The sequence below is a fragment of the Callorhinus ursinus genome, unplaced genomic scaffold, assembly GCF_003265705.2.
Source record: "Callorhinus ursinus isolate GAN/ISIS: 27379988/994484 unplaced genomic scaffold, GSC_fseal_2.0 scaffold1, whole genome shotgun sequence".
In the NCBI taxonomy this organism is placed as follows: domain Eukaryota; kingdom Metazoa; phylum Chordata; class Mammalia; order Carnivora; family Otariidae; genus Callorhinus; species Callorhinus ursinus.
The window spans coordinates 87,430,420-87,457,918 of NW_027397063.1; the positions used below are offsets into that span (position 1 = coordinate 87,430,420).

General features: G+C 41.6%; 1 protein-coding gene across 5 annotated transcripts in view; it reads left to right on the top strand.

The window, feature by feature from the left end:
- GOLIM4 (golgi integral membrane protein 4) overlaps positions 1-26,791 on the top strand; it is a 77,855-nt gene extending 51,064 nt beyond the window's left edge. For 2 of the 5 annotated variants that reach the window (XM_025879362.2, XM_073897660.1), the window contains exons 6-16: positions 1,982-2,064; positions 2,594-2,677; positions 6,549-6,707; positions 9,254-9,586; positions 11,476-11,723; positions 12,405-12,487; positions 13,888-13,997; positions 16,524-16,691; positions 17,020-17,088; positions 24,682-24,762; positions 25,077-26,791. In XM_025879362.2, coding sequence (XP_025735147.2) covers positions 1,982-2,064; positions 2,594-2,677; positions 6,549-6,707; positions 9,254-9,586; positions 11,476-11,723; positions 12,405-12,487; positions 13,888-13,997; positions 16,524-16,691; positions 17,020-17,088; positions 24,682-24,762; positions 25,077-25,226 — 1,568 coding nt within the window. In that variant the 3' untranslated portion in view covers positions 25,227-26,791. The remainder of the gene's footprint in view (positions 1-1,981; positions 2,065-2,593; positions 2,678-6,548; positions 6,708-9,253; positions 9,587-11,475; positions 11,724-12,404; positions 12,488-13,887; positions 13,998-16,523; positions 16,692-17,019; positions 17,089-24,681; positions 24,763-25,076) is intronic. The other 3 variants (XM_025879369.2, XM_025879378.2, XM_025879389.2) reach the window with 3 other exon arrangements.
- The last annotated feature ends 708 nt before the right edge of the window (positions 26,792-27,499 follow it).

Sequence of the window (27,499 nt, forward strand, 5' to 3'; positions counted from 1 at the left end):
TAAAAGCTTCAGATAGTAAGTTAAAGCATATAGTGACAGACCCAGGTCAGTAGTGGCAACTCAGACATATAACCCAGGTAGTCTCGGGTCAAGTTTAATGTGATATCAGAAAAGAATTTAGAATTCCTGGGAGATAAACTGGTAGGGTAGAAGCTTAGGTAATTATTCTTTTCATTTCTGTTGTAATAATAGCTGACACTCAGCACATGTTAACCATGTGCTAGTACCAGGTGAAATTTTTCATGCAATTATTTTATTTAATTCTCATAACAACCTGTAAGCGAGGCATTGTGTTTAGCCTAATTTAACAAAGGCAGAAACTGAGCCTTCATAAAGTTAAATAACTTACTCAAGGCAATACAGTTAAGGCACAGAAGCAACTGCCATTAAGTTTATGACCTCAAACTCCTTTAGAAGCTAGCAGTTTGGGTATTTGTGTGTGTGTGTGTGTGTGTGTGTGTGTGTGTGTGTGTGTGTGTGAATGCGAATGCGTGCATGCATGTGTGTGCACATGCGTGTGTGTATGTGTGCGCAGTGTGTGTATGCGTATGTGTGTATGCGTGAGTGCATATGTGTATGTGTGTGCACTTGCGTGTATGTGTGTATGTGTATGTGCACGCTTGCGTGTGTGTGTTTACTGAAGCCCCATCCAGCCAACAACACACTGACAGTCCCCTTGGATCTCCAGTGGTGTCCTATTTTGACCTTTGCATCAGAACCTTTCCCACCTGTTCTTGACCTCTCCCTTACACGTAGTCAACCATCCAGAGGTCAGGGGTGAGGCAGGGATGATAAAGGTGTAAAAGTGGACAGAAAATAGGGTGAGAGATGGGGGTGGGCACTTTTCTTCAGTGCTGAGTGTCACATCGGAGAGCTAAGGTTTTGTCTGCAGAGGGTGGCTGCCACTCAGGGAAAATTTGCCTGGCACACTGTTACCCAGACCTGCTGTGTCAGCATCATTATTAACAGCCTCCCCTTTTACTTTCAAAGGTATCTCCTGTTGAAAAATGAATTATATTGTCACCTGCCACCATTCAACTTCTGCTGACTCTTGTCACATGAGAATTGGCCTCATGTTGCTAGATCTTAGTAGACCCAGATCCTTGATTTTTAAATGGTGCCAACTATTCACATGTGGAACACTCTGCATAGGCCAGCACTGCAGGGGCCGGGAGAAAAAAAAGAAAAGAAAAAAAAATGTGAGCTGGATTCAGCCCCAGGGCTGCCAGTTTATAACATTTAATGTCCAGATACAGCGAAAGTAAGAAATTCACCCAGTGGGTAGGAGAGGTGGGCCTGGAATCTTTAAGTCACTCAGGCTGTTCCCTGAACGGTAGGCTTAAGATTGGAGAGATTATAGGGCTTCACTGAGACAGCTACATTGTAGGCCTGGGAAAAACTGTTCTATTGCTATTGGAAGGGGGAATTTGTATCAGGCAAGAACTCAGTGCCAGGAGAAAGAAAATATACTTAGAATTTTTAAGCAGGTAAGTGGGGTTTCTCTCTGTCTCTTCTTTTATTTCTTGAGTTGTCTTTGCAATTGAAATACCTTTTGGGGTCCATGGAAATTATTCATGCTATGAGAAATAGTATTTGTACTAATTTTGATAACTTTCTTTTTAATTTGTGGAGAGACTCAAATCTTATATCATCCCTGCCTGTTACATTTTATTCCTGAGGACTTGCTTACTACAGAAATACTTCATTTTTAACTCCTGAGTAATTAGAAATCCTTAACTTCCACACTGTGTAGCTTCCTTAAAAGTATTTAAACTACCAAACCAGATTGTATTGGAATGGCAAGCTGAATCCATGTCACATCCCAAAATGATAGAATTTTTGTTGATTTGGCATACTATACTGTCAAAGTTCAAAACAAATCCTAAAAATAGTTATGTGAAGTTTTAGATATGACAGTAATGGAATCAAAAGCCAGAAAAATCTCAAGGCTTTATGCATGATTTTTTTTCTCCACAAATAGAAACTGTGTACAATTTGAGAGAAGAGAATAGACAGCTAAGGAAGGCACACCAGGACATGCATACACAGCTTCAAGACGTCAAGGTAAAACAAACCCGGGCATTTGACTGCTTAGTATTGGCCTGCTTTACTTTGTAGAATAGCTTTACAAGTCATTCCCTAATTGATCTGCATTCAAATCCACATTGTTATTTGGACTTTGCATAAACTGGATTGTGCCCATACTTTTACCACATCTGTCTGCACTGTAAGCTAAAAGATGGTCTGAAAATCCAAACATTTTCATTAGTACCGAAATGATTCTTTGGCTAGATGGTTGCATTTTAATAAGCTTTTTATTTACAAAGGTTTATTAATAATGAAGTATTTGTTCCTTTGGTTTTGATTTCATTGTAAGGGATTATGATATTTAGGTAGTACATTTTAGATTTCAGAATATTATCTTATTATCTATCGTCTTCTCTCTACAATGATTTTTAAACTCAGCAAGTGCTGCAAGAACAACAAACAAGCAGGCAAGCAAGCTACGTTTGGGTGCTCATACCACTGTCAGCCAAAGAAGAATCTGTCTTAGCATGTTAAATCTCAACATGTAAAATTCTTTTTTGTGTAGCAACAGCATAAGAATTTACTCTCCGAGCATGAACAACTTGTAGTGACTTTGGAAGACCACAAGAGTGCGCTAGCTGCTGCACAGGTTAGAAGGGCAGCAGTCTCTATCGGTTCTCCTTACAATCTGCCTAACATTTCCGAATTCCTCTATGCATGTAGTCTCTTACAAGCCAATCTTCAGTGAGTTCTTAGGACAGAGCTCTCCTGATCCTGAGGCTCATGCATGCTTTCAAAATTCAATCAAGAGAATATTAAATAAGGCTTTGATTATGTTTTTCGCACTGGTAGTGTGGTACCTATGACTATTTCTACCCTCCACCAGCACCTACATGCAATGGTCAAATGCTTGTTTAAATCACAGAAATTATCCCATATATATGGTCTTCTGCCACTCTCTGACCTGTGGTGACTCTTCTTATAGGATCTATAGGATTTTATGATGCTAGCTACCAAATAAATTATTGTCAGACTTTTTCTTCCATCCCTCCTTCCCTTGCTTCCGTATCCCAGCCTACACACACTCCTTTTAGGACTAGCCTTATGTGTTCTTGGCCAAATTACAGAAAATAAGAGATCTCATGTCAATGGAGAAGGAAAAACAAGAGTCGAGTCGTAAGTTCCGTTTTTCAAAGCCTAGAACAGTCCCTGGCACAAAGTAAGCCCTCAGTGGTTATTTACTGAATGTACAAACGAACGAATACAAGTGTTGGAGAGCTTATTAAAGCAATACCATACTGTGTTTTACAGCTTTCTAGGAGAAGTGAACAAACAGGAATGGCTAGCTTAGTCACTAGGTTTGTACTTTTCTTCAGTTGGAAGAATTAAGAGGAAAACCAGCTATCTGTCCTTATCAGGAGACCATTTTTTTTTTTTTTGTATTATATTTTGTCTTTATAAAATTAGAAAAAGTATAACATGCTGGGCCTTGACCCATCTAATTGGCTGTAGCATCTGTATTTGTGGGACTTCTTTTCAAGGTAGTCATTGATTATCCCCCTATGAAACTGTAGCTGTGTGGTAATTTTTTACAGGTGTACAGATTAAATTGACTTGAGATTATTTCATTTAAAACCCTCTTTATAAAATTTTTACCAAATACTATTTTATTTGAGGCTGTTTTTCATGCTGAAAAATGTGACAAACCAATTTGAATATTCTGTGTGCTATGATGGCCACAAATATTAGACTAAGCAGCAGTTTGAAAATCCAGAGAAATATAAATTAAAATAAGGCATTGAATGACCAAAACTGAATTCTGTAGTAAGCACACTGGCAGTATTATGGACAAGTTTTGTAATAGAAAAAAATATTTCTATGTAACTTATGTATAGTATTCTATTTCTTTAAAAATATTTTCTGCTCCTTTGAGAAGGGGCTCAAGTTGTCCTGCCCACCAACCACCCCCTTTAAATCATTATGCCAGAACTAGGTGTAGTACTTCGAGTCCCACCTCCCATCCCCATATTAATACTTTCCCTGGGTCTCCTCAGAAAATAAATGCTGCTTCAAGCATCTACATTTCTTATTTAAATCATCTTATGAGACTGTGACTTGACATCCTGATTTTTTTTAAAGATTGACTTATTTATTTGAGAGAGAGCGTGCATGGTAGGAGGGGCAGAGAGAGAGAGAGAATCTAGAGCAAACTCTGAGCTGAGCAGGGAGCCTGACACGGGGCACGAGCTCATGACCCTGAGATCATAACCTGAGCTGAATCCAAAAGTAGGACGCTCAACTGACTGAGCCACCCAGGTGCCCCAACAACCCAATTTTTAAATGTAGTTGAGTGGGGGGACCGCAAGCACAGAATAGGGGGCGCCTAGGTGGCTCAGTCATTAAGCGTCTGCCTTCAGCTCAGGTCTTAATCCCAGGGTCCTGGGATCGAGTCCCGCATCGGTCTCCCTGCTCAGTGGGAAGCCTGCTTCTCCCTCTGCCTCTGCCTGCTGCTCCTCCTGCTTGTGCCCCCCCCCCGACAAATAAATAAATAAAATCTTAAAAAAAAAACCAATAGAATTTGAGTTTACAGTGTGTCAAGGATCATCATAAGAACTTTTTATATAGGAGTTTAATGTTCACAGTCAACTGAGTTATATAACATTGTGTCCTTTTTATAACTAAATAAAAGGAGATCAAAGGGAAATAAAATAGCTGGCCCCAGATCAGCGACGAGACTGAGCTTAGAGTTTAGGTGCTCTTGACATCACAGTCATGTGTAACTCTTAAACTGGTGTTTTTGGAGACTATCCTGCATCACAGTTACCTGGCCTTGCCCCAGACCTACTGAGTCATAATTTCTAGGGTGGGGGGCCCAGGAGATTGCACTTTTAACATGATCCTTTCATGGTTCTCAATGCACACTAATATTTGAGAACTGCAGCATAACTGCTTTCAAATATATCTCTAGGAGGAGGAGAAAGAAGAAATATTTATTAAAAGTATCACTATGTGGATGTCTTTTTTAAAATTTTTCTTTGGGGACGCCTGGGTGGCTCAGTCGGTTAAGCGTCTGCCTTCGGCTCAGGTCATGATCTCAGGGTCCTGAGATGGAGTCCCGCATCGGGTTCCCTGCTCAGTGGGAAGCCTGCTTCTCCCTCTGCCTTCTGCTCCCCCTGCTTGTACTCTCTCTCTCTGACAAATAAATAAAATCTTTAAAAAAATAAATAAATAAATAAAAATTTTCTTTGACCTCCAAAGTTGGTTTGCAGATGTTTTGATAGATTTCTGGGATAAGGGCCACTGTTAGCCATATGGCATACCTTTGTACAAATTACAAGGATGCATTCCTCTGAGACAGATTTAACAAGAAAACTTCTTCACCTTTGTGTGAATTGGAAAAAAATAAAAAGGCTCCCCTTCGTTGGGGTGGAAGAGCACTCTGCCAGGGTGCATGGCTAGGGCAGTGGGGGTGCCAGCTGGGTTCCAGCCTCCACTCACCCGCTCTGCTGCGCCCACTGGCTGGAAACTTGTCCAGAATGGATTTCTGTGTTTTTTGGATATGTTTATGTAGGTGTGTGTTTACACACACAGCATTTCTGTTTTAGGATAATAGTGTTGGTGCATATGATGAGCTAAGTATGAGCAGTGTCTATTGATTTCCTTAGTGAAGGTATTTGATTTTTTTTCTGTCTTTTTAGCTCCTTGTATTAAAAATATTGTGCATGCACACACACATACACACCACCACCAAATATACACAGATACACCTGGATGAGGTATTGTAGTTTAATACTTACATTAGCGCCTTTATCACCTTACAAGAAAGGAGGTTCACAATTGAGGAATAAAAATCTAGGCTCATTTCATGCCTATGCTATTGCTTTCCTAAATCTTCAGAGCACAATACCAGAAGCATTATGGAAAGTTAGGGACCCTATTCGAGCACAGGTTGATGGTGGGGGGTGGGGGGGTGGGTGGCCTGAGTGATTTTATAAATAAATAACTATACACACACACACACACACACACACACACACACACACATACTTAGTTACTTATTTTAAACTTATGATTCCTTTTCACTGAAAAACATTACTCAGACCATATTGGTAAAAGATATCTGCACTTGTATTTATATAATTGTGTGAATTTTTAAACAGATTTTTTAATGCTATAAAACTGATTGCAAACTGTGTTTTAATAATGATATTTATACCAGAAAGTTATTTATAAAAATTCTGACTGTTTAACATAGCATGAAAAGCTAACATCTGTCTTAGATATTTTTTCCTCCCTTCCCTTTATATCTAATTCTCATTTGCATGTGCTTAAAAATGGTTAAGCATGTCCAAGTAAGAATAGCTAATGCATGGAAATAATCTGCATATTTTTCCTAACTTGTACTTAGGTATAATATTTTAGTCTAGTCTTCCAGTGAACCGTAGTGTCCATCCATGAACGGTATCTCTTTCCCTCCTCAAATTGTACAATTTGTATACAATTGTGCAATTTATACACAGACACAAGTTGCAGAATATAAACAATTGAAAGATACTCTGAATAGGATTCCAAGCCTTCGAAAGCCAGAGAAAGCAGAGCAGCAGAATGTTACCCAAGTGACACATTCTCCACGAGGTGACAACACAGCGAGGGAGGATGCAGCCGGGGAGCCACGGGAGGTAAGAGGCGTGAACTGGTATTCCGTGATGGGGTCACTTTCCCCGTCAAGCTGTTATCAGGTGAACTGCTCTAAATATTGCCAACTCTTCCTCCAGAGCAGTGGTTCTCAAATTTTAGCGTATAGCAGAGTCCCCAGCAGAGCTGTTAGAATGCAGATAGTTGGGCCCTAGCCCAGAATTTCCAGTTCAGTTATTTTGGGATGAGGCCTGAAGATTTGCATTTCTAACTGATTCAGCTGGTCTGGGGGGGACGCTCAGAGAACTACTGCTATGGTATTTTCTGGGAAAGACTTTACTGGCTTTGTTTATTTTTTTGGAAGGGGCTGTTGTATCTGAACTTTTAAATTTTCTTTTTGTTCTTGTTTGGCTTTTTGGGGGGTAGAGTGAGAAGTTTAAATGATCATGAGGCTGTTCTGTGACAGCCCACTCAAGTATTAAAGTTGGTAATATAGTTGAACTTGATGCAGTGCTACGTCCACACAGAACAAGCCAAAAATTGTATTTAAGAAGTCTTTATAAAACTATCAAAGGTGTGAGTGCTAGTCTCTTAATCCACTTTTTTTTTTTTTTTTTTTTTGGCATTCCTGCTCTTCATAAAAACTGAGCCTTGCTTAAGAGTGTCTCCTAAGTGGGACATCAAAAGTAGGGTCACCCTTATCCTCAAGTATAACATAGTTGTTTTAATCACATGCATAATACAAATGGCAAATACGGCTTTCTCCCCGAAGAAGTTGTTTTTAACAGTGAATGTTTGAGAGGGTGTGTCCTGCGTGACCATCTTATGGGAATAATTAAATCGCTGTGAGTAGACTTCATCGAAGTCTTTAGTCCTGCAGAGCATCTCTTCACAGACAGAACCTTCTGTGTCTTCATGGACCCTTCTTTGTTACTACTAAGAAAACATGACCAGATCCCTGGCCTGGGAATTAGTCGTCTTCCCTGTCCTAGTCTGACTCCCTGTTTCCTGGATTAATTAATCTTCTAGTGACTCAGACCTTGAGTGTTTTCATCTGTGAGGTAGAGATAGTAGTTATCTCCTATAACCTTTCTCACAGGAATTCTGTGGAGATAAATGGCAGGTATTTGAAAGCACTTAAGGCTCTTTAGAGAAATATTTCATATTTCTCTAAGTCAGAGCAGTATTATGTCCAACCTGCCAGGTATGTGAGGACGTTGGTAAGACATACATGTCCAGAAGCTCTCCTCAGATGTCTGAGAGAGGACTTTCTTCCTCCATTTATTTATTTACTTATTCATTCATTCATTCATTCATTCCGATTTCTCAGTTATAGTTCTGCTAATTTAAGAAGAGGGTTTCGCATTTATTTCAATTTGGAGTAGCAATCTGACCAAATAAGTTATTTTTTCCAATAAATAAGGTTGGAGGGGGGAAGGAGTGATAAATTTTCATATGATATTATATCATCTTTTTTTTTTGCCCCTCTTTTCTAAGTAATGAAGATCACGTGGAAATCTCTGAAACTTTAAATCCAGGAACACCAATTTAAACCAACCAATTTTAGAAGAGGAGTTCTCTGTAAAAAAGACATTTTTTAATGTTGAATTTTATGTATTAACAATACAAAATATTTACAAAGGATTTCCTCTGATTTATGAAGAAATACTACTCTAATATGTTAAAAATATTTTATTGTATCTAGTTTAATGGGCACAAATATTTTTAGCTAACATGGATGCCTATTAGTAATGGCATTCTTTTTTTAAATTAGTAAAAAATAAACCCAACTCACCTTCAATTTGATCTTGTCCTTCTCTTTCCAAATCATTATATTTTTTTAAAGTTCTGTTCTTAATTTAAGTAAGCTCTACACCCTTCCCCCACCCGAGGGGCTCAAACTCACAACCCTGCAATCAAGAGTCGCATGTTCTGGGCGCCTGGGTAGCTCAGTTGTTTAAGCGACTGCCTTCGGCTCAGGTCATGATCCTGGAGTCCCGGGATCGAGTCCTGCTTCGGGCTCCCTGCTCAGCAGGGAGTCTGCTTCTCCCTCTGACTCTCCCCCTCTCATGCTCTCTAACTATCTCTCTCAATAAATAAATACAAATCTTAAAAAAAAAAGATTTTATTAAAAAAAAAGTTTCATGTTCTTGCGACTGAGCCAGCCAGATGTCCCACTTTTTAAATCATTATTGAAAACAAAATTTACCTTGAAGAAAATTACATAAACACCTCATCACTTTGAAGGTTGAGGGGTTTTTCCTTTTTGTTTTAAGGGAAAACAGGAGTTAGATTGCTTTTGAGGGACGGGTCTGCTGAGATGTGGTCACATATAGGCTTTACTTTTAGATTACTTACTGTATTCTTCCCTGGATGAAATTGTGCTCATGTTATCTCTATTTTATAGGTGAGATTACAGAGTAAGAAGAGTTAAGTGACTCCATTGCAGCCATACTTTTCAGTCAGGATTCTGTATTTCTAGACTCCAGGATTTTGCTTATGTTGTAACCCCATAGACATGGTAATAAAGAGATTATATCACTGCTTTCAAAATGGAAGCGTGTCATCTCCAGTGATGTGCTTGGCCTAGGTGTCTCGAAATAGTGATGGGTGGCAGACGCATGAAGCAGTTCCTAGAAGAATGGAAGAAACAAAACTTTACCCTCCCACCCAGAAGGAGGCAGAGTTTCAGGCTCCAGTGGAGCTGAAGCAGCCTGAAGCTGAAGGCAGAGAGCCCGAGGAGCGGCAGGTGGAAGAGGAGCACAGAAAGGCCCTGGAGGAGGAGGCGATGGAGCAGGTCGGGCGGGCCGAACGTCTGGAGGAGGAGCATGACCCATCACCCGAGGAACAGGATCGGGAATGGAAGGAACAGCGTGAACCTCGAGAAGAAGCCAACCTTCTGGGAGGGCACGCGCCCAACGAGGTACGAGGTCATCTGCTTCATATCCACCAGGGTTATGTTTTGTCGGCTGGGACAGGGAGTGTGGCTTTGTTTTTAATATTGAAAAAGCCTCCCCATAGATAACAGTCCCTAAAATAAAACCTGAGTGAGTTCACTAAATGTTATATGCACGTATCTTAGTTTTCTATTGTCATGTTCATAGCATAGCTGCCCAGGTACCTCAGAAAGGTGCCTGGGGGAAGGAGAAGGCTGTTGGTGTGTGTATTTTCTTTGTCAGTGGTGCCAAACGAGGGAGCTCAGTGCTGCTTTCCCTTGGGCAGTAAGAGGAGAGATGAGCGCCTGATTGGGCACTTCCTGGAACGTGCTCAAGTCCCACGGGCATCGTGAGGCCGAGAAAGGTCTCATTTTCTGTGATCAAAAGTCTCCTTCTCCCTGTTCATTTACTATCAAATGGTAGATTGGCTTTTGCACATTCATCTTCAAGGTGGTTATTAAGTTGTCAAAAGGCTGGTCTTATCACTTAAGGATGCCCCACTGGGGGAGTATATATGTTTAACCAGGCTCTGCTCAGGCTCCCCCTACAGAGCACTCCCCTCTTACATAAATAAGGTTTTTTCCCTTTAAAAAATCCATTATTATTAGAAATCATACTCATAAAAAGAACTTGAAACAACCCTGAACGCAGAAGCTGAGCTGTCTCTTCTGATGTCTCTAAACGGATACTTAACGGTGGGCTACTTGGCCTTTACATAGATGCTGATCACCTTTTATTTATGACTCTGAAGTTGTGTTTGGCCCGACTTTCTAAGACTTCAAGCTGGTTGAGGCTTTAGGCTGAGTAGATGTAAAGGCCTCTATTGCACTTCTATATTGTTGCAAACTTAGCATGGAGAAGCCTCTCCCAGTCTTGTGTCCCTCGTAGCTTTTTTTTTTTTTTTTAATTTTATTTATTTGACACAGAGAGACATAGCGAGAGAGGGAACACAAGCAGGGGGAGCGGGAGAGGGAGAAGCAGGCTTCCCGCTGAGCAGGGAGCCCGATGTGGGGCTCGATCCCAGGACCCTGGGATCGTGACCTGAGCCGAAGGCAGACGCTTAACGACTGAGCCACCCAGGCACCCCCCTCATAGCTTTCTTCAAAAGTAATTACCCCCATGGGTTTGATTTCCCTTACCCCTGCACCTTCTTTCCGTTGGTGAAAATTGCGTGTGCTTGTGTTGGTTGGGAGAGAGGGTGGCGGAGGAGAGAGCAGCAGGTAGCTCAGTGGGAAGCAGAGTTTAAGAATTCCTGTATCAGTTTTTCCTTTCATCGGAAGGTATTATGTTCTCCCCCATTCTCTTTTTCCTTGAAGAAATTGGTTCTCTGCCTTTCCACCCTTACCTGAAATTTGGCTTTTTTTGCTTGCTTGCTATGGTTAACCTGAGGCTGGCTGTGCAGTCCTAGAATTAATTGGTGTCCCTGCATCTTAAACTCTTCGTGGAAAATCCTTAGCCACAGCGTTAGCCCACAAATTGCCCCAATTAATGGGAGGTCACCAAGTTCCCCCTTACGGCAGAGCCTCTTGAACAAAACATTTAATTAAGGCCCCAAACTGACTTTTTTCTGTTGTGCTCTCTTCCACAGAGGGAAGCACACTGAAGGGAGAGAGGGAGCACACTGAAAATCTGCCAAAGTGCCAGGAAATCAGGAAAATGAGTAGCTGAAAGAAGCCAAGGGTGACTCAGGGAGTTGGGAAATAGGAGTTCTGGCTCTGGGTGACCTTGGAGCCAGGGTATAATCATAGTTCACCCGACAGATGAGGATTAAGGAAGCAAGCCAGCCCTGCCTCCTGAGTTTGTCATGAGAATCAGAGGAAGAGAGAACCCAGAGGTCCCGACTACTCTTGCTCAGCACCTGCTTGTTTTCCCTCAGGTATATCCTTCAGCCAAGCCGGTCACCAGGTTCCGGTCGCCATCTGAGGAGCAGTTAGAAGCGCGGAGAGTGGCCGCCAGGCGGGCGGAGGAGGCCCAGGCACTGAGGGATCAGCAGGAGGCTCTGCACCAGCAGAGGCTGCAGGGACACTTGTGGAGGCCACAGCAGCAGCTTCTCGCCAGAGAGGTGGCCCGGCAGAGGCAGGCCGGCCCGCAGGAGGGGCGGCCGCGGCCCCCGGAGCAGCCCCGGTAGCCTCCTCCTGATGGGTGCAGACAGCCCCTCCTCTTGTTCTCTTTGGTTTTATTTATTTATTTATTTTAAAGATTTTATTTATTTATTTGACAGAGAGAGACACAGCGAGAGAGGGAACACAAGCAGGGGGAGTGGGAGAGGGAGAAGCAGGCTTCCCGCGGAGCAGGGAGCCTGATGCGGGGCTCGATCCTGGGACCCTGGGATCATGACCTGAGCCGAAGGCAGACGCCTAACAATTGAAACACCCAGGCACCCCAATCCCCTGTTCTTATAAGCAGGTGGCAAACAGCTTTGTGTATTTATTACCCGTGAGCTTGAGCATCTCCTGTGGCTGGGGCAGAACAACAGCTTGAGAATTAAATTTCCAAATATTTAATTTCTAAAATAATCAACATTTTTAATGTTAGGTCTCCAAGCTTAGTTTAGGTCTCAAAATAACTAGCAGGTTTTGTGCTCACTTTATCACACTTGAAAGGTGTTTTATCTCTCTTAAAGTATCCTTTGAAATTGTATCTGGAATCTTTATGAAACCTAATAGCACAAGGTTGAAAAAAAATTTCTGACTTTTTAAAAAACGTTGAAAAATTTGTTTAACGCTACCTGTAAATATAAATGACTTATGGCCAGTTGTGCCACTTAATCCGTCACTGAACTGATAATGTTTGTGTCCCTTACAGGCAGCAAGCTCATTATGATGCTATGGATCATGATATTGTTCAGGGAGCCGAGGACCAGGGCATCCAAGAAGAGGAAGGAGGTGGTGAGACTTCCCAGATGATGGATATGTTAATAAGATTACTTGGTAACATGCAGTGTCAACTCAGAGTAGTGTGCGTGTCTGAGTACACACGGGAGATCTGTGTACCGTGTGTCTTTTTTTGTTGTTGCTGTTGTGTTTTTGGTATTCCTCCCAAACAGTGCACATTGGTGGCCCAGACAGCTCGAGATCATCTATTTCCTTTCTAATGTTTTTCCCATGGTTTAAGCGTTTTTGTATACTTTTTGTATACTGAATTGTTATTTCTGGCACATTATCATAGGGCTGTTATACTCTGGGAAATGGCTCCATTTTCACCTTACCTTGGAAGCCTTTGGACCATTGCCTTTAAAAGTTTTTCAAATTAAGGTGATAGTAGCTTTCACTTGTGGTGAGCATCTCCTATGTAATTTATCAAATATCACTGTATAATAGAACTAGAAAGTAACCGTCTCTCTGGCAGCTCTAACACTCAGATATGTATCCTTTTTTTAAAGAGTCTAAAAGAAGGTGATTACCCAGACTCCCTCTACAGCCTGTTTTGATCTGATATTTTATAGCCCTTCTAGTCAAGAAATTGTTTTCCTTATGTCCCCCTGTACAGCACTTTAAGGTTTTTTGTTCCATTATCAGTTAAGACGAGACAACAGTTTGTTCTCTTATTTATTTAATGAATCCCTTGGTGCACTTGAACCTGATGGTAAGTTACCTTGCATCCCTATTTTCTATAAGCTAAATACTCCCCATGTACTTAACCTTTCCTCTTATATCTTACTTAAAAAGTTGTTTGTTCTTCTCTTTGTATGCTCTTATCTAAATTCCCTTTGTGGAAATATTTTTTTCCAAAAGCTGCAAGTAAATGTCTCTGGGAGTTGAAATGTGAGATGTATCTGTGTGGTGGCAGCCCTCATTAGTGCCATATCAGACGACACACGATGGGCTGGATTTGATTTGAGCTGCACAGATGGAGTTGTTCTTTCTTTCATTTTCTGAGACGTTATCAGTTTCTTCTTTTGGTACCTTGTTATTTCCTCTGATATTGCCAAAACGTAGCTGATAATTTTGGCAGTGTCCAGTTGACTGGGCTTTCTTTTATTGGGAAAGTTTTGGTTATTGTTTTTTGCATAACAAGGGGGAGAATGCAGCTGCTGTTATAAACATCTGTTTCAGAAGGTAAGAATGGTGTCACTCACCCACGCTATCTCCTGAGACACACGGTCTGGGAAAAGGGCATAATTTCCTTCAGAAAAGCTGAGATGTACGCCATATGGTGAATTAACCTCTCTGGAGGAGAATTGGGAGAAATGGTCTGGAGGAAAGCCCACCAGTGGCTTTTCTTTGAGTGAAAGGGCAGAATCCTGTCTGGTTCATCTGCACTGATGTTAGTTCCTTCGATTTGCTAGCCTATGAGAGAGACAACCAGCACCAAGATGAGGCAGAAGATGACCCAGAAAACGGACGTGAGCCTCAGGATCAGGGGCCCCACGAAACCGATCCGGAATCTGAGGCAGATGTAAGTGTCCTCTCTTTTGGTCATGACACTTGGAGACCCCAAGGCGGAAAGGAAACTTGAAGGTTTGCCTGACGCCAGGCCTCTGGCTCCAGCTCTGGCTCCAGATGTGTCTGTTATTTCGCCAGTGCAGGAGGAAGGTGGCTTGCGTAATTACATGAGCAGTATTGTTAACTGTAAACTGGGGGCATGCGTATGTGATGAGACTGGCTCAAAAATTGTTCTGGGAAAACATAAAAGGAGTTTTCCTCTGCCAACTTTTAAATTAATAAAATTAAAACTGAGAAAAGCAAAACTGAGAGGCATTGAAATATGTAGTCATTCTGAAAGATGGAAAAAAAAAAAGCAAGTGTGGCAGTTAGAGAACCAGAGAAGGGAAATGGACCATTATGGAGTCCGTTGAATAGTCCACTAGAGTGTTATGTATGTCTTGTGACTCTGTCATCTCCCACCAGTCAGCCCCAGCAGTCAGGGGCCATTTTAATCAATATATGGATAGATAAGGATGCGTGGCTTGAGAAGTAAAAGAAAAATCTGCTCAGGTACCATGGTGCTATAGAAAAATTAGAATATAAATTGGTAGAGACCTACTAACCGGGAATGTTCTTTGGGTTTACCGAAGAAGAACCCCGGACTCTCAGTTCAGCTGTGTGGCCCAGGGCCTGAGGCAAGCAAGGATCCAGTGAGCATGTTCTTGTGCAGATGTGTAGAGGAGTTTCACAACTCACTTTAGCTCTCCTGTCATCTTTTGCTAGTAAATCAACCTCCATGTTTATGAAATCCAGTCTATGCTACCGTATGGGTCCTGTTTGTATGGAAAGGAGGATCTATATCCTTCCTTGGTAATCATTGAGAAAGGCTTCCTGAAGTCCCTTGGATGGAAATGGCTTTTCTACTTGTGCAGGGATGTGGCAGACACATTCACCTGCAGCCTGTGGATCAGCACTTGTGAAAGTATGCTCAGGAAAGAGCAGGAGCTCCAGAGAGCAGGAGAGCCAGAGGGAGCTTGAGACTGTGACAGGGCAAGAGAGTGTCTTGCAAGAGGAGCAAGAAAGCAGTGTGCGCCTGACAGGGATGGAGGGGCAGCAAAAGGATGCCTGTTCCAGCCACCCCCGGGAGGTGCTGTATACTTCGAGTACTGGACTGTGTAACCCTTTACTTTCCCATCAGCGGTTTACAGAGGACCTGCTGCTGGCCTTCCTCCCATCCCTTCTTTTAATTAGATATTGTTAGCCTACTCGTCTCTCTTTGTCTCATCTATTTTATTTTTTTAAAAAAATTTTGTCCAGCTTCATGGAGTTATAACTGACCGTCTGTTTTATTTGAACATAACAACCGTGCCTATTACACTTTACTTGTTACTTGGTCAGAGTTGGACCCAGTGTATACGTTTCGCGGGCTTTTGCAAAAGCTTTTGGTACTTTTACTTCTGAAGAGAATGTGTTAAATTTTTCCTGTGTTTCCACACAAATTATTGATAATGCACGAAAACAAATCTATGAAATGAGATTATGGAGTAATTGGCGTTGTGTGAAGGCGATGATTTGTCACTCTATATTCCCAAGAAGAGCATCATCTGCACTTGGGTGAAGTGTATAACCAGGGGTGTGCACATCATAAGTCAGCTGAGATTGCGGTGTGCCCTTGATTATGTTCAAGGCCCCGAAGTGAATTGAAGTAGAGTCCTGTTGTCTGGAGAACAGCGATACAGACTCAATCTCTGGGAAGCATTTGCCGCTTCCATTAAGTGTTCTGTTGGTGACCCTGGAGGCATCGGAAGGCTCCTGCAGGCATTACCGTGTCTGCCCAGCTCGGCCTTTAAACTCTGAACCTTTATGAGGACATCTATTATTTTGAAAGGTGCTTTGGGAGTTTGAGTGGAAAATAGAGATAATTCTCAAGTTGATCCTATGAAGGGCATTTGTTGAACTCCCTCACTGAGAGCTGCCGGAGGGGGGTTACGGGAGGGATTTTTCAAGATATACTTCCGGAGACTGGGTTAGCCCCTACTTGTCTCCTTCACAGCCCCTTTCTTAGGTCCTTTCCAGTGGGGCCTTCTCGCTCTTCGACGGCTGTCCACCCACTTAACATGAGAAATCAGTGGCAGAGGAAGGTTTGTCTGTATAAAAATCAACATACTCATGAAAGAAGTTACAATTTGCCTATCTAAATCTATCATTTTAATGATTTCTCCTACTTGGTCTTTCAGCTTTTATTAGCTGTTTTTCTTGTTGTCTATTTAGTTATGCTTACATTTCTTGTGACAGAATTTGGAGGACTGTTTTGGAATCGCTTGCAGAAAACGAGTGCTGTTTGTACTGCCTTCTGATTCATTCAGCCTCTGACAAATAAAGCAAGTTTTCTCTTTTGACAGTGGGATGTGTACTTGCTAGTCTTGGCAAGGATGGATCTGTACAATCTGGTGGAGGACGATTTCATTTTCTGCCAGTGTGTGTGTGGCCTTTCAAATGAAATTAAGTTTGATCCTGGATTTTGAAGTAGTGGTTGCTTTTTATTAAAATTTTGCAGAGGGCAGCTGTAGAGGATATAAACCCAGCAGATGACCCTAATAATCAAGGCGAAGATGAATTTGAGGAAGCCGAGCAAGTGAGAGAAGAAAATTTGCCAGATGAAAATGAAGAGCCAAAACAAAGTAATCAAAAGCAAGAGAATGCAGAGATGGAGGAGCATTTGGTGGTAAGCAGACGCTAGTACAGAGGGTGGTTTTACCCTGGGCATCTTAAGAACTGCCTGGGTTATGCAAAAGGTTAGTCCTAATGCACGTGGACAGGTTTGCCTCTTTGGTTGGGGTTTAGGCCATTATGTGAAATGATGTGCCCACACTCAGAGAGAGAGGGTAACACACCTCCTGGGTTTTGTGTTGGAAAGGATTATTCATCGTTTCCTGGCCACTGATGCATTGCAAGGACATTTTTTATGGCTGCGAGCTTGCTCTTTGTCTCGGTGTACTGTAAAACACATCTCCAGTGTTCAGTAACCTGAGCTTCCCCTTTTGTTCCCACAGATGGCAGGAAACCCAGACCAGCAGGAGGATAATGTTGACGAGCAGTACCAGGACGAGGCAGAGGAGGAGGTAGGGGGGAGGAGGGCGGGCTGCGGGAAACTCATCAGGGTGCTTGGTGCATCGCACTCCCCTTGAGTGGCGGCGTCGGCCTTGACGTGCCTTCTCTCGACACCTTCAGAAAGACACAGGCGGGATGAGAGAGGGTGCTTTCAAGAGGAAATGGACTGTGGAAGTAGAGACATTTGGTTAGGAGGGGACAAAAACAGGGTCATAGAATCCTTCCTTCTGGTTCTCACTAGAAATTTTGAACTGAAAGAAGACGTTTGGCCTTCTAGGAATGGTGGACTTAGGTCTTTGTGATCTCTGTAAGAATGTTTTCTCCTGTTTCTTTGCCTCATAAAAGAGAGAAGAGCAAAGCTTTGCCTATTGAGGGTTCTGGAATGACCCCTGTAACTTGCTCTGTAGACATTGCCACAGTTCTGCCTCACAGCAGTGCCCAGCCCCCCTGTGTCCGTTAGAATACACTTAACACCCTCCAAAAAAGTTTCTGAGTCTCTACTTTTTGCCTGTCTTACCTCCTAAGAATTTAGTGTCATAAAATTAAACAATGAAGAAAAGGAAAAATACGTAAGAAGCTCAGTTGAATAAAATGCATTTGGGTGGAATTTCTTTTTTTTTTTAAGATTTATTTTATTTTAGAGAGAGAGAGACAGAGAGCATGGGGTGAGGAGGAGCAGAGGGAGAGGGAGAGAGAATCTCAAGCAGACTCCATGCTGAGCGTGTAGCCTGACACAGGGCTCGATCTCACAACCCTGAGATCACGACCTGAGCCAAAATCAAGAGTCGGCTGCTTTAACCAACTGCACCACCTAGGCACCCCATGGGTGGAATCAATCTTTCTCTTTCTTTTTCTTTTTCTTCCTTCCTTCCTTCCTTCCTTCCTTGCTTCCTTCCTTCCTTTCTTCCTTCCTTCCTTCCTTTCTCTTTCTTTTTCTTTCTTTTTCTCTCTTTCTTTTGAAGATTTGATTTATTTATTTGTTAGAAAGAGAGAGAGAGAGAGAGTGAGCACAAGCAGGGGGAATGGCAGGCAGAGGGAGAAGCAGGCTCCCCACTGAGCAAGGAACCTGATGTGGGGCTCGATCCTAGGACCCTGGGGATCATGACCTGAGCTGAAGTCAGATGCTTAACCGACTGAGCCACCCAGGCATCCCTCCATGGGTAGAATTTCTTAAATTTCATTTTAGTTTACTTTTTATTGTAAACTTCTGGCAGATTATTGTTAACTAGTTTCAAGGAGCACCTATCATGGTGACACATCTGCGTAAGTGATGGATGAATGCGGATGGTTGGAGCTGGTTAGTCACAGTGCTCTACTCTGTGGACCACTGAAGCTCCATACCTGGGGATATGCTCTGAATGAGGCCAAGGCCCCATGTTTAGTCTCTCTCTGGCCCAGTAAAGCTCCTGGTTCAGAGGGGTTTCTCAGCCAGGCTTCTTGCTGATGTGGGGCTTTAGCCCTATGGGGAACTGCATGAATGGTTGGACAAATGTCAGCCCAGACAGATACCCCCACCATTGGGGATCCTGCTCAGAATACATGTGCTACTATACTCGTGTGCATAGTTCCCTGCTTTTTCAGTTTTGTTGAATTTGTCATCCACTTCTCAGAGCTAATGCTAAAATTTGCACTTATACCAGAAAAACAGAAAGGGATGTTGCTCTTTATGGCCATTGGCAACGTATAGCTCTAGTCGTGGGCACTCTGGCTTGATCTTTTTATTCTTTCTCTGTTCTCATCCTGCTGTTCATCCTGATCAAGATCCTGAGCTGTGGTATCACAAGAGAGCATTAGGAAAACTGGCAGCCTTGAATATTAAGACATTTTGCAATAAAAAGGTATTCATCTGGACTTCTCTTGTAACAGGATGTCTGGACAAATATTATTCTGTTTCATTATGTCAGATGCCAGATATCTGTGAGGGATTAAAAGAGAGGAGGTTCACCTTGGCTTCTTTTTAAAAATGCAGAAGGGTAAACATAAAATTTTAATCAGTATTTACTGATTACTTTTTTACCTTCATATAATGTCAGTTAAAGTGGAGAGAGCACTCCTGTGATCCAAGCGGGATCAAGGATAGGGAAAAAACAAAGAGGAGGGGAAGAGAGTGGTGGCAGGCCAAGGTGAGGACTGCTGCTCTTCGTGTCCCTCAGGTCAGCTGAGCCCACCAGAGCCCTTTTATCTCCCTGCAGCAGGCCCCGGGGCCTGCGTCTCTTTCTCGGGTTCCCTGCTCTGAATTCCTGTCTGGCGTCTCTGCCCCTCTTTCGGACCCCCTCTTGCGTAGGCTTGAGGTCGTGCACCCTGCCTTGTAGGAGTGCTCTCAGCCTTCCTTTTTCCTTCCTTGGGTGACTCGCCTCTTTGCCCCTGAGTGGCCCTTACACAGACTGTGGTGCTTCCTCAACCAGTTCCGGCGATGCTTAGCTATTGGATCTTCCCACCTTTTCCCATTGTTCCCAGTTCTTCCCTGGAGGAGGGAGGAGAGTGGTTCCCGAATACCATTTAAGGACTAGTAGAGACGAAGTTCTCACCAGACTGTGGCAAAATGAGAAAGAAAGGAATGCAATATGTGAGGACCCATTTCATGTTTATAAGTGATGCATGTGAGACATTTGTGGGACGCTCCGAAAGCCATGCAAGGCCGTGTCATACGCGTCCTTCTTCTCTGCATTGAGCCTCAGAGTACGCTGCCTACAGGCTCATTGCTGTTGCTGCTTCCCCTCCCATGCGTCCCGCGTCACCTGACTTCCATCAGCATTTGCTCCTAGGGAGGAGATGCATCTTGCTAGGGTCCTCCCATCAGACCTGTGACTTGAGCTCAGACAGTGGGACCCGAGATAAGTGGGCTTTTTGGACATTTGCACTCTCCCTGCCTTCTTTTATCTTAGTGCAATAGCGTTACCCTTCTACGACCTAAAAACGATGGGTGTGAACAAGTGTTCATGGCTCATTGCTTGGGACATTCATGTGGGCATCCCATCCCCGTGTTGCCCACTTTCCAGAATTTTTATCTGCTTATGAGCAAACAAGACAAATTAATGGCATTGCCAGAAAGTGCTACAGCTGCTTAAAAGTGGTTTAAACGTTCAAAGAGATATGTAAGTTACATAGATAGATAGATAGATAAGCTTGAAAACTCTTGAGTGCTCATTTTCTCCCAATACAATTGAAAATAGATGGATCTGCACACTCGTGGGAGAGCATGCACAGGGTTACTCAGCTGCCGGTAGGGGGTCCGCCAGCCTGTGAGTCACCGCAGCACGGAGCTGTTGAGGCGCACAGCTCCTGCTAACCGCGACTCAGCCAGCTGTGGTGTCCCTCACGAGAGCCGCTGGTGCCGAAGACCTTTCCTTTGTCCCACTCCATCCACATCTGTAGATCCTAGCGTGCTGCACTACTTCAAATTCAGTCTTCTGGTTCCTGTCTCATCCCATGACATCTTTGATGTGTAGAGCCAAAGCCCATCTTGGACTCAGTAGATCCGTCTTATTTTGGCGATTAAACTTTGCTACATCACATAGGGACTATTTCTAAAATGCCTAAGACATTAGATTTCAGTGACTAAAAATGAGTAATGAGGAACAGTATTGGGAAATCTTTGACAAAATGTTTGTGTCAGCTTTATCAGGGTACTAAAGAGGGTCGAATGTGGAAGACATAATTGGTGTGTCTCCATTATAAAAGATTAACATTTGGCTTCTGTTATTAGTCTAAGCATATCTGAAAGTAGAAACTCCATATCATTTTGTTCCTTTTCAGGAATGCCTTTTAAGAGGAGTTTGCATTACTTTTGTTCCAAACATGAAGAGTATATTACCAGAATAATAATGTATATCTATAAATTTGAAAATTACAAAATTTTCATTTGTGGGTTCCCTAGATTAAAGAGTAATTTACATCAGGGCTTCTTACCTCAGATTCTATTGACAACTGATAAACAACCCAAATTTTCTACAGTAGATCTCCAGGGAAGAGAAGAAAGAATTTAGGTAAGGGTGTTTATCTCTCTAGCCAGAGACACCCTTAACCCTGTACTCACTGTCACTCAAGCTAGTAGCTCTCAGTCTTTGCTGTGGCTAAGAATCACCTTGGAGAGAGTGTGTGAAAGGTACAAATTCCTGTATCGGACCTTACCCTTGGAGATTTTGATCTTACCTGTGGTGGGCCTACGAATCAGAGCTCCAGGAACACACTGTTTGGAGGAGCATTCCTAGAACAGGTGGCCACAGGTGGACTCGGGAAGTCTGAGCCTCCTGAAACTTCTGTGTCACATGATGTGTATCTGTGCCTATTTGCTTAAATTTGCATTTCTTTCCAAAGTCTTAAAAGGATTCATGACTCCCCTCCCCCACACACAAAATTAAAATCACTGATTTTTATCAAACCCTTTTATTTTACAGATAAGAAATTTGAGCCTTAGCTAAGTTTCTGAAGGTCATACAGCTTGTTATTTTTGGAACCATGATTAGAGCTCATGCAGATCTAATTTTAGAGGTTATCATAAATAAGTATACCAAGGACAATAACTAAATAATTGGGCAAGTTCTTCTTTATAGAAGTTAGTGAAGCAGAAGGAATAATGGAATTAGAAAGTCACCATTTTTGTAGCCCCCTAATTAAAACAAGTGACTTAAGAGCCAGATGAATGGTGGTCAGGGAATTTTTATCATGGAGGGATCAGGCAGTTACCTTCTGAGCTCATTGACCAACTTCAGCCTCACAAAAAATGGGGTGAGCGTTATGTGCCTCCTGATGTGATGAAAATACAAAATCTGCAGCATTACCTTTGAAAAACTCTTGCTTTGCACATCTAATCTGAATTCATGTAAGTCTTTAACTTCCTTTTATAAGAAATGTGGGGGCTGGAGGAATGATTTAAGTGATGCCTCAAAGAAGCCAATGAATCCAGAGTGTGGGTCATTCTACAGGAAAACAAGTCAATAGCATTAAGGAAAAAAGAGGGGAGCGGAACTGCTGTTAGGTATAGCCTTTGTTTGGATGATGATTAGGCCAAACCAACTGTAAATAGACAGTTTTGGGTTTTTTTTTTGTTTTGTGTTTTTGATTTTTATTTATTTGACAGAGCATGAGTGGGGTGGGGGGAGGAGTAAGAGGAGAGGGAGAAGCAGGCTCCCCCCCGAACAGGGAACCTGGTGCGGGGCTCAATCCCAGGACCTTGGGACCTGAGCCAAAGGCAGGCGCTTAACCAACTAAGCCCCCCAGGTGCCCGACATTTTGAAGATAATCAGGAAAATGTTAAGTCGGAACTAGATATTAGATGATACCATGGGATTATTCATCAGGTGTGATAATGACATTGTGGTTATATAAGAAAAATCCGTTGTTTTTAGGGATACATACTGAGATGGGTAAGGATGAAATTACTGAAATTATATGATATCTAGAATTTTTAAGAATAGGTCATCAAAAAAAAAAAAAAAAAAAACAACACTGATAGCTGATGCAAGGGTGGCAACATTGAGCTAACTTTTGAACCTTGGTAATGGCTGTAAGGAGTTCCCTGAATCATTTGCTTTATATGTATGTGCTGGCAAATGTTCATAATAGATTTTATACAGCTAGCATTTGGGAGCCACGGTTTAAATCCAGGTCTGTCTAAATCTACAGCCTGTGTTAGAGTTTGGCAGATTATAGGCCTTGGTCCATTTTGTAAGTCAGGTCTCATTGGAACATGGCTTTTTGTTTACGTATTGTCCAAGGCTGCTTCTGCACCCCAATGGTAGGGTTGAATAGCTGCTCCGGAGACTTTATGGCTGAGCAAGCCTGAATATTTACTAAGTCTGGCCTTTTACAAAAAAAATTCATGGACCCTGGTTTATACATTCTTTCCCACCATATTGCAGTTTCAAGGCAGTTCCTTCCCAACCCCAACTAAACCAAGTTTGGTGTTCACTAGTATATTTTCATTATTAAGGCTACAGAAGACATGCCTTTGTTCACTGAAATTGATGGGGCTACTTTGGCAATTTAACGATGTTTCAATTAGTGAGGCTTTAATATATGTAGTCTGAAATTAGTAATTCAGTGTTTTCATCTCAAATGTTGTTATGAGATTCTGTGACAAAGGGCAGAAGAGATGTCACGGACCACTGATAAGAGCCTGTCAGTGAGACTATGGTGTCTTCGCTTTAGCTTGCACCACTGGGACATGTGAATACAAAAAAAGCCCTATGCCACTGTCCCCAGAATGTATTTATTTGGTTCTCTTGTAGTTTAGGGGCTGTGAGTCAGGCTGACGTTGGGCTGATTAGAAGAGGTTCAAGAAAGCTGGGCTTTGTCTAGGCCTCTTTGAAGGGTCATCTTTGTCAGCTCTTAACAAGCCAGGTTCCTGCCAAAGCTTGTGTGGTGGGTTGTGGTTCATTCCTGTCACACCTGGGCTGGACGCTTTGAGGCAGCCTTAATTTGTTCCTCTTTAAGTGTAACACCTGTGTGCTTTCCTTCCCTTGCCCATTTCTGGGATTTTTAACACCCCCTTCCCCACTTCCACCCCCAATCTGGTAATTCTGTGTGTTATTCAGGAAGACCTACTCTTATACCCCTGTCTTAGGACAGGTCAGGTTTTCTTTTAGTCCCAGGACACTACTTGATGCTTAATGGATGGGCAGCAATTTTTTTGAAATTCAAGTGACTTCAATCTTTTGGCATGCATACGGTTTTCAAAACAGTTAAGTTAGAAAATATATTTTACCTTGTATTTTTGTGGAATGTAATCATTAAATAGAGATTATTTTGCAAAAATATTTGGGTACTTTCTTTGATTTACATTTTGAAAAAAATAATTGGGATCAGTGACAGACACGTAATAGTAATAGCACACATAAAAGAAACCTACTTGAAACAGAAATGTCATGTTAGAACATTGAAGAGATGTAGGGATTTGGGGCAGTTTAGTAACTATTTCATGAAGAAATTGAAATGATTGTGTTCTATGTTCTAGATATTTTAGCCAGAGAGCTTTATTCTTAATTATAGGATTATATATATACATTTTCTCTGTTTTCTACTACATCATGTATAGGTAATGGTGTCTGTTTTCTCTGCCTTTACAGAGCAGGTATTTTTTGCACTGATTCACTTATTCATTCACTGACTGATGCATTCACCAGTATTTATTAAGCAGTTGCCGTGTGCCAGGTACACATCTAGGTACTAAAGACAGTGGAGTAAGACAGATGGTTGCTGTCATCCTGGAACTTACATTCCGTCAGAGCCTTCAGACTTCTGCAGTTCTCCTGTCTTCTAGGTTGACCTGTTAAAACTGCTCCCATTTTAATTTTATAAGCTGAATTTCCTCAGGTGTTATACTTGCAGGGTTAACGCTTATTCAAAGAAATGAGAAATTCAAACACAAAAGTCCTAGGCTCTGAACCAATGGCATTGATTTTTTGTAGGAGGTGTATTGTATACATCTCTTCATAGCTGATAGGCAAGTTAAATCTTTGACTCAAAAAGACTTTTGTCTTTTTTCAAATTTTAGTTTAATTTTGTTTCTGCTATTTTTAATGAGCTGTTTGGAGATCAAAATATGTTGTTGCAAGTATTTAAATGATAAAAAAGGGTCACCTAGGATCTCTGGTTTCTTTCAGGTTCAGGAAGATTTGACTGAAGAGAAAAAAAGGGAATTGGAGCATAATGCTGAAGAGACCTATGGTGAAAATGAGGAGAACGTACGTAGAGGCCAGAGACGGCTACTGCGCATGTGCGCGTGCATGGGGGCTATGTCTGGTCAGTTGGGTAGAGGTACCAGTGGGTACGTCTCCGGTGCCGAGCAGTTTAACGGGCCAACCTAGAGTTAGGAAAACCCGTGACAACGTGAAGATTAGGAAAGACTAGCGCCCTTGCCTGTCGGAGCTTATTCCTCCAGTCGTTTCCTTTCTCTAAAAATGAATAACTTCACATTTTTTTTTTAAAGGGGGAAATTATTTATATCACTAGCTCTATACCCTACCTCTTCGTTTTCCCTTTTTCTTTTACTTTTAAGGCCGATGAAAAACACAATGATGGCGAAGAACAGGAAGTTCGAGATGACAACCGCCCCAAAGGCCGAGAGGAACCCTACGAGGAGGAGGAAGAGGAGGAGGAGGACGGGGCTGCGGCTGCGGAGAAGTCACAGCGGAGAGCGGAAATGTAGCGGGGCTCGACCGCACGGGCGGCGCTCGGCCAGCCGGTTCTTTTCAAGCTGCTCAGAAACAAATCTGCCTACTGAACTCTAGGATATTTAATTACAGAATTAAGAACTTAGACTTTTTTTTACCTTTTGTATTAGAAATGCTCATACATTTATATGAATATATTTTGATAACCTAGGTTAGAGCTTCTTTTATAGTCAAGTTACACACGAACAAGAAGACAAACAATAAAGCAACCCTTAGCCTTTGAATCTCATTTTTCATAGATTATGTGATGTTGGAAAGGGCACCGATTTTGTATATTTCAGCTTGTTACTTCTCTATCTTCTAGTTTCCAGGTGTTCTGTTGTTTGCCTTTCATAAGATACAGGATTTCACATAGGGAATACTGCAAAATGCTGTACAGCCTTTAAGGAGAATGGCCAGTTTATTAACTGCTGCCTTTCTGAGGTTCTTGTGTATAGTTCGGAGGGAATTTTCGCCCCGCTGTCTGTCTCTCAAATAAGATCCACGTACAGACTGACATAAATTGGAAAGGCATTTGGTTATAAAGACATTGTTTTTCAGACTTTTCGTATCAGTTAGAAAAATGTCTGGCTTTACTTCAAATCACAGCTGTTCTTGAAAGGAATTAGATTTTAAAATGAGATGGTACTAAAACTCATGCCACAGTATTCTGGACTTTGATATTCCAGTATTCAAACAAAGTAGGACGCATCAGTGTATTAACCTTCCTGAAGGACTGACACCTTGTTTAGTAACTAATTTAGTGTGTGTGGGTGCTGTTTTCTACGTGAGCACCCATTCAGTTCTTTGTTTTCTGAAATCATCTAGTGATATCCTTGTTTCAATATCTAGTTCTCTACGGCAATATAGATTTCCCCCATAAGCTCTGTTCCTCAATATGTAATCACTTTGATGACAAGTATGCATATGAAGGCATTCCAAATTATACAGTTGAATAGGGTTATTTTTTGAAAACTATACAGTGAAGTACCCATGGTGATATGATAGACCATCATGACTTTTCTGTTTGCTGGGATCAGAGCCTGTGTTATGCCCATGTATGGTATTTTGATGACTACAAAAGTCCCCTAAAATAAAAAAAATTAAAAATTTCTTTTGGGATCAAGACATATTTGTCTCTCTACATAAAGATTTTTAAATATATAGAATTAGGTTATATAATTCATATGTGTGTGGTTTTATAATAATACTCTCAAATTAATAAGGACATTTAATTTCTACCATTGTTATATGAATGTAATGTTAGTTTTTAATAACCACACTCATGTATGATTTTGATTATCCCAGTGGAGTGATTATGTATGTATGCATAGGAATGTTTTGTTCAAATGTATTTTGGATTTTCAATAATCATAAATCAAATTTTACCTTTATGTATAAAAATCCTTTATGTAATGTAAAATGTATAATATTGTACATAACATTCAGAATACAATTATTTTGGTAAATTAGTTTGTATTTTTAATGTCCCAGTTGCAGTATTTAATTATTTGAACCGTATTGAAACTTCGTAATAGTCAATAAAGCTATAAAAAGAAAGTGGTAAATCTCTTGAAGTCTGTGATTTCTTATTAGTTTCTGATCCTATTGTTCAGTCCTTTTTTATAAAAGGAAAAATTTTAGGAGGTACCAGCATAGATTAATGAATTATAAAATGACTTTCCAACCTTTTCCTACTTTCCTTCTCTCTCTCTCTCTCTCTCAATTGGATTGGTACTTGATTTTCTTTCCCCCTCTCCTAAAGAAAGAGCTAAGAATTGTTATTGTATTTGAGCTAGTTCTTGGGGAAGAAAACATAAATAGATAGAGAAATGTAAGAGATTGTCATGTGAGCACACACAAAACAAGGAAACACATTTTAAAATTCCCCCTAGGAAAGCAACCAGCCCAAACCATTCTTCTCTGTATGACACCAAGTGTTTAGAAGAGAACTAATCAGTCAGAGTTGAGCTATATTAATGAGATGTGCAGAAATAAAATGTCACTTGTATTTATCTTGCCAATTAATCTGTGACTTTTGGTGCAGTCAATAAATCAAAGGATTTGGGCCCAGTGACATAATCAGAAGGGGGGAAAAAGGCACATTTATTAGGGACAAGGACAGCGGAACACAAAAAAACTACATTAGGACAATGTAATGACTATATATTTGTAAGCGTGGTTTTAAAAGATCCTGGAGTAAGGATATATTCTGAACCACGGTTAAGTCACAGCAACTCACTTTCGTAAAGGAAAATTATTGACATTT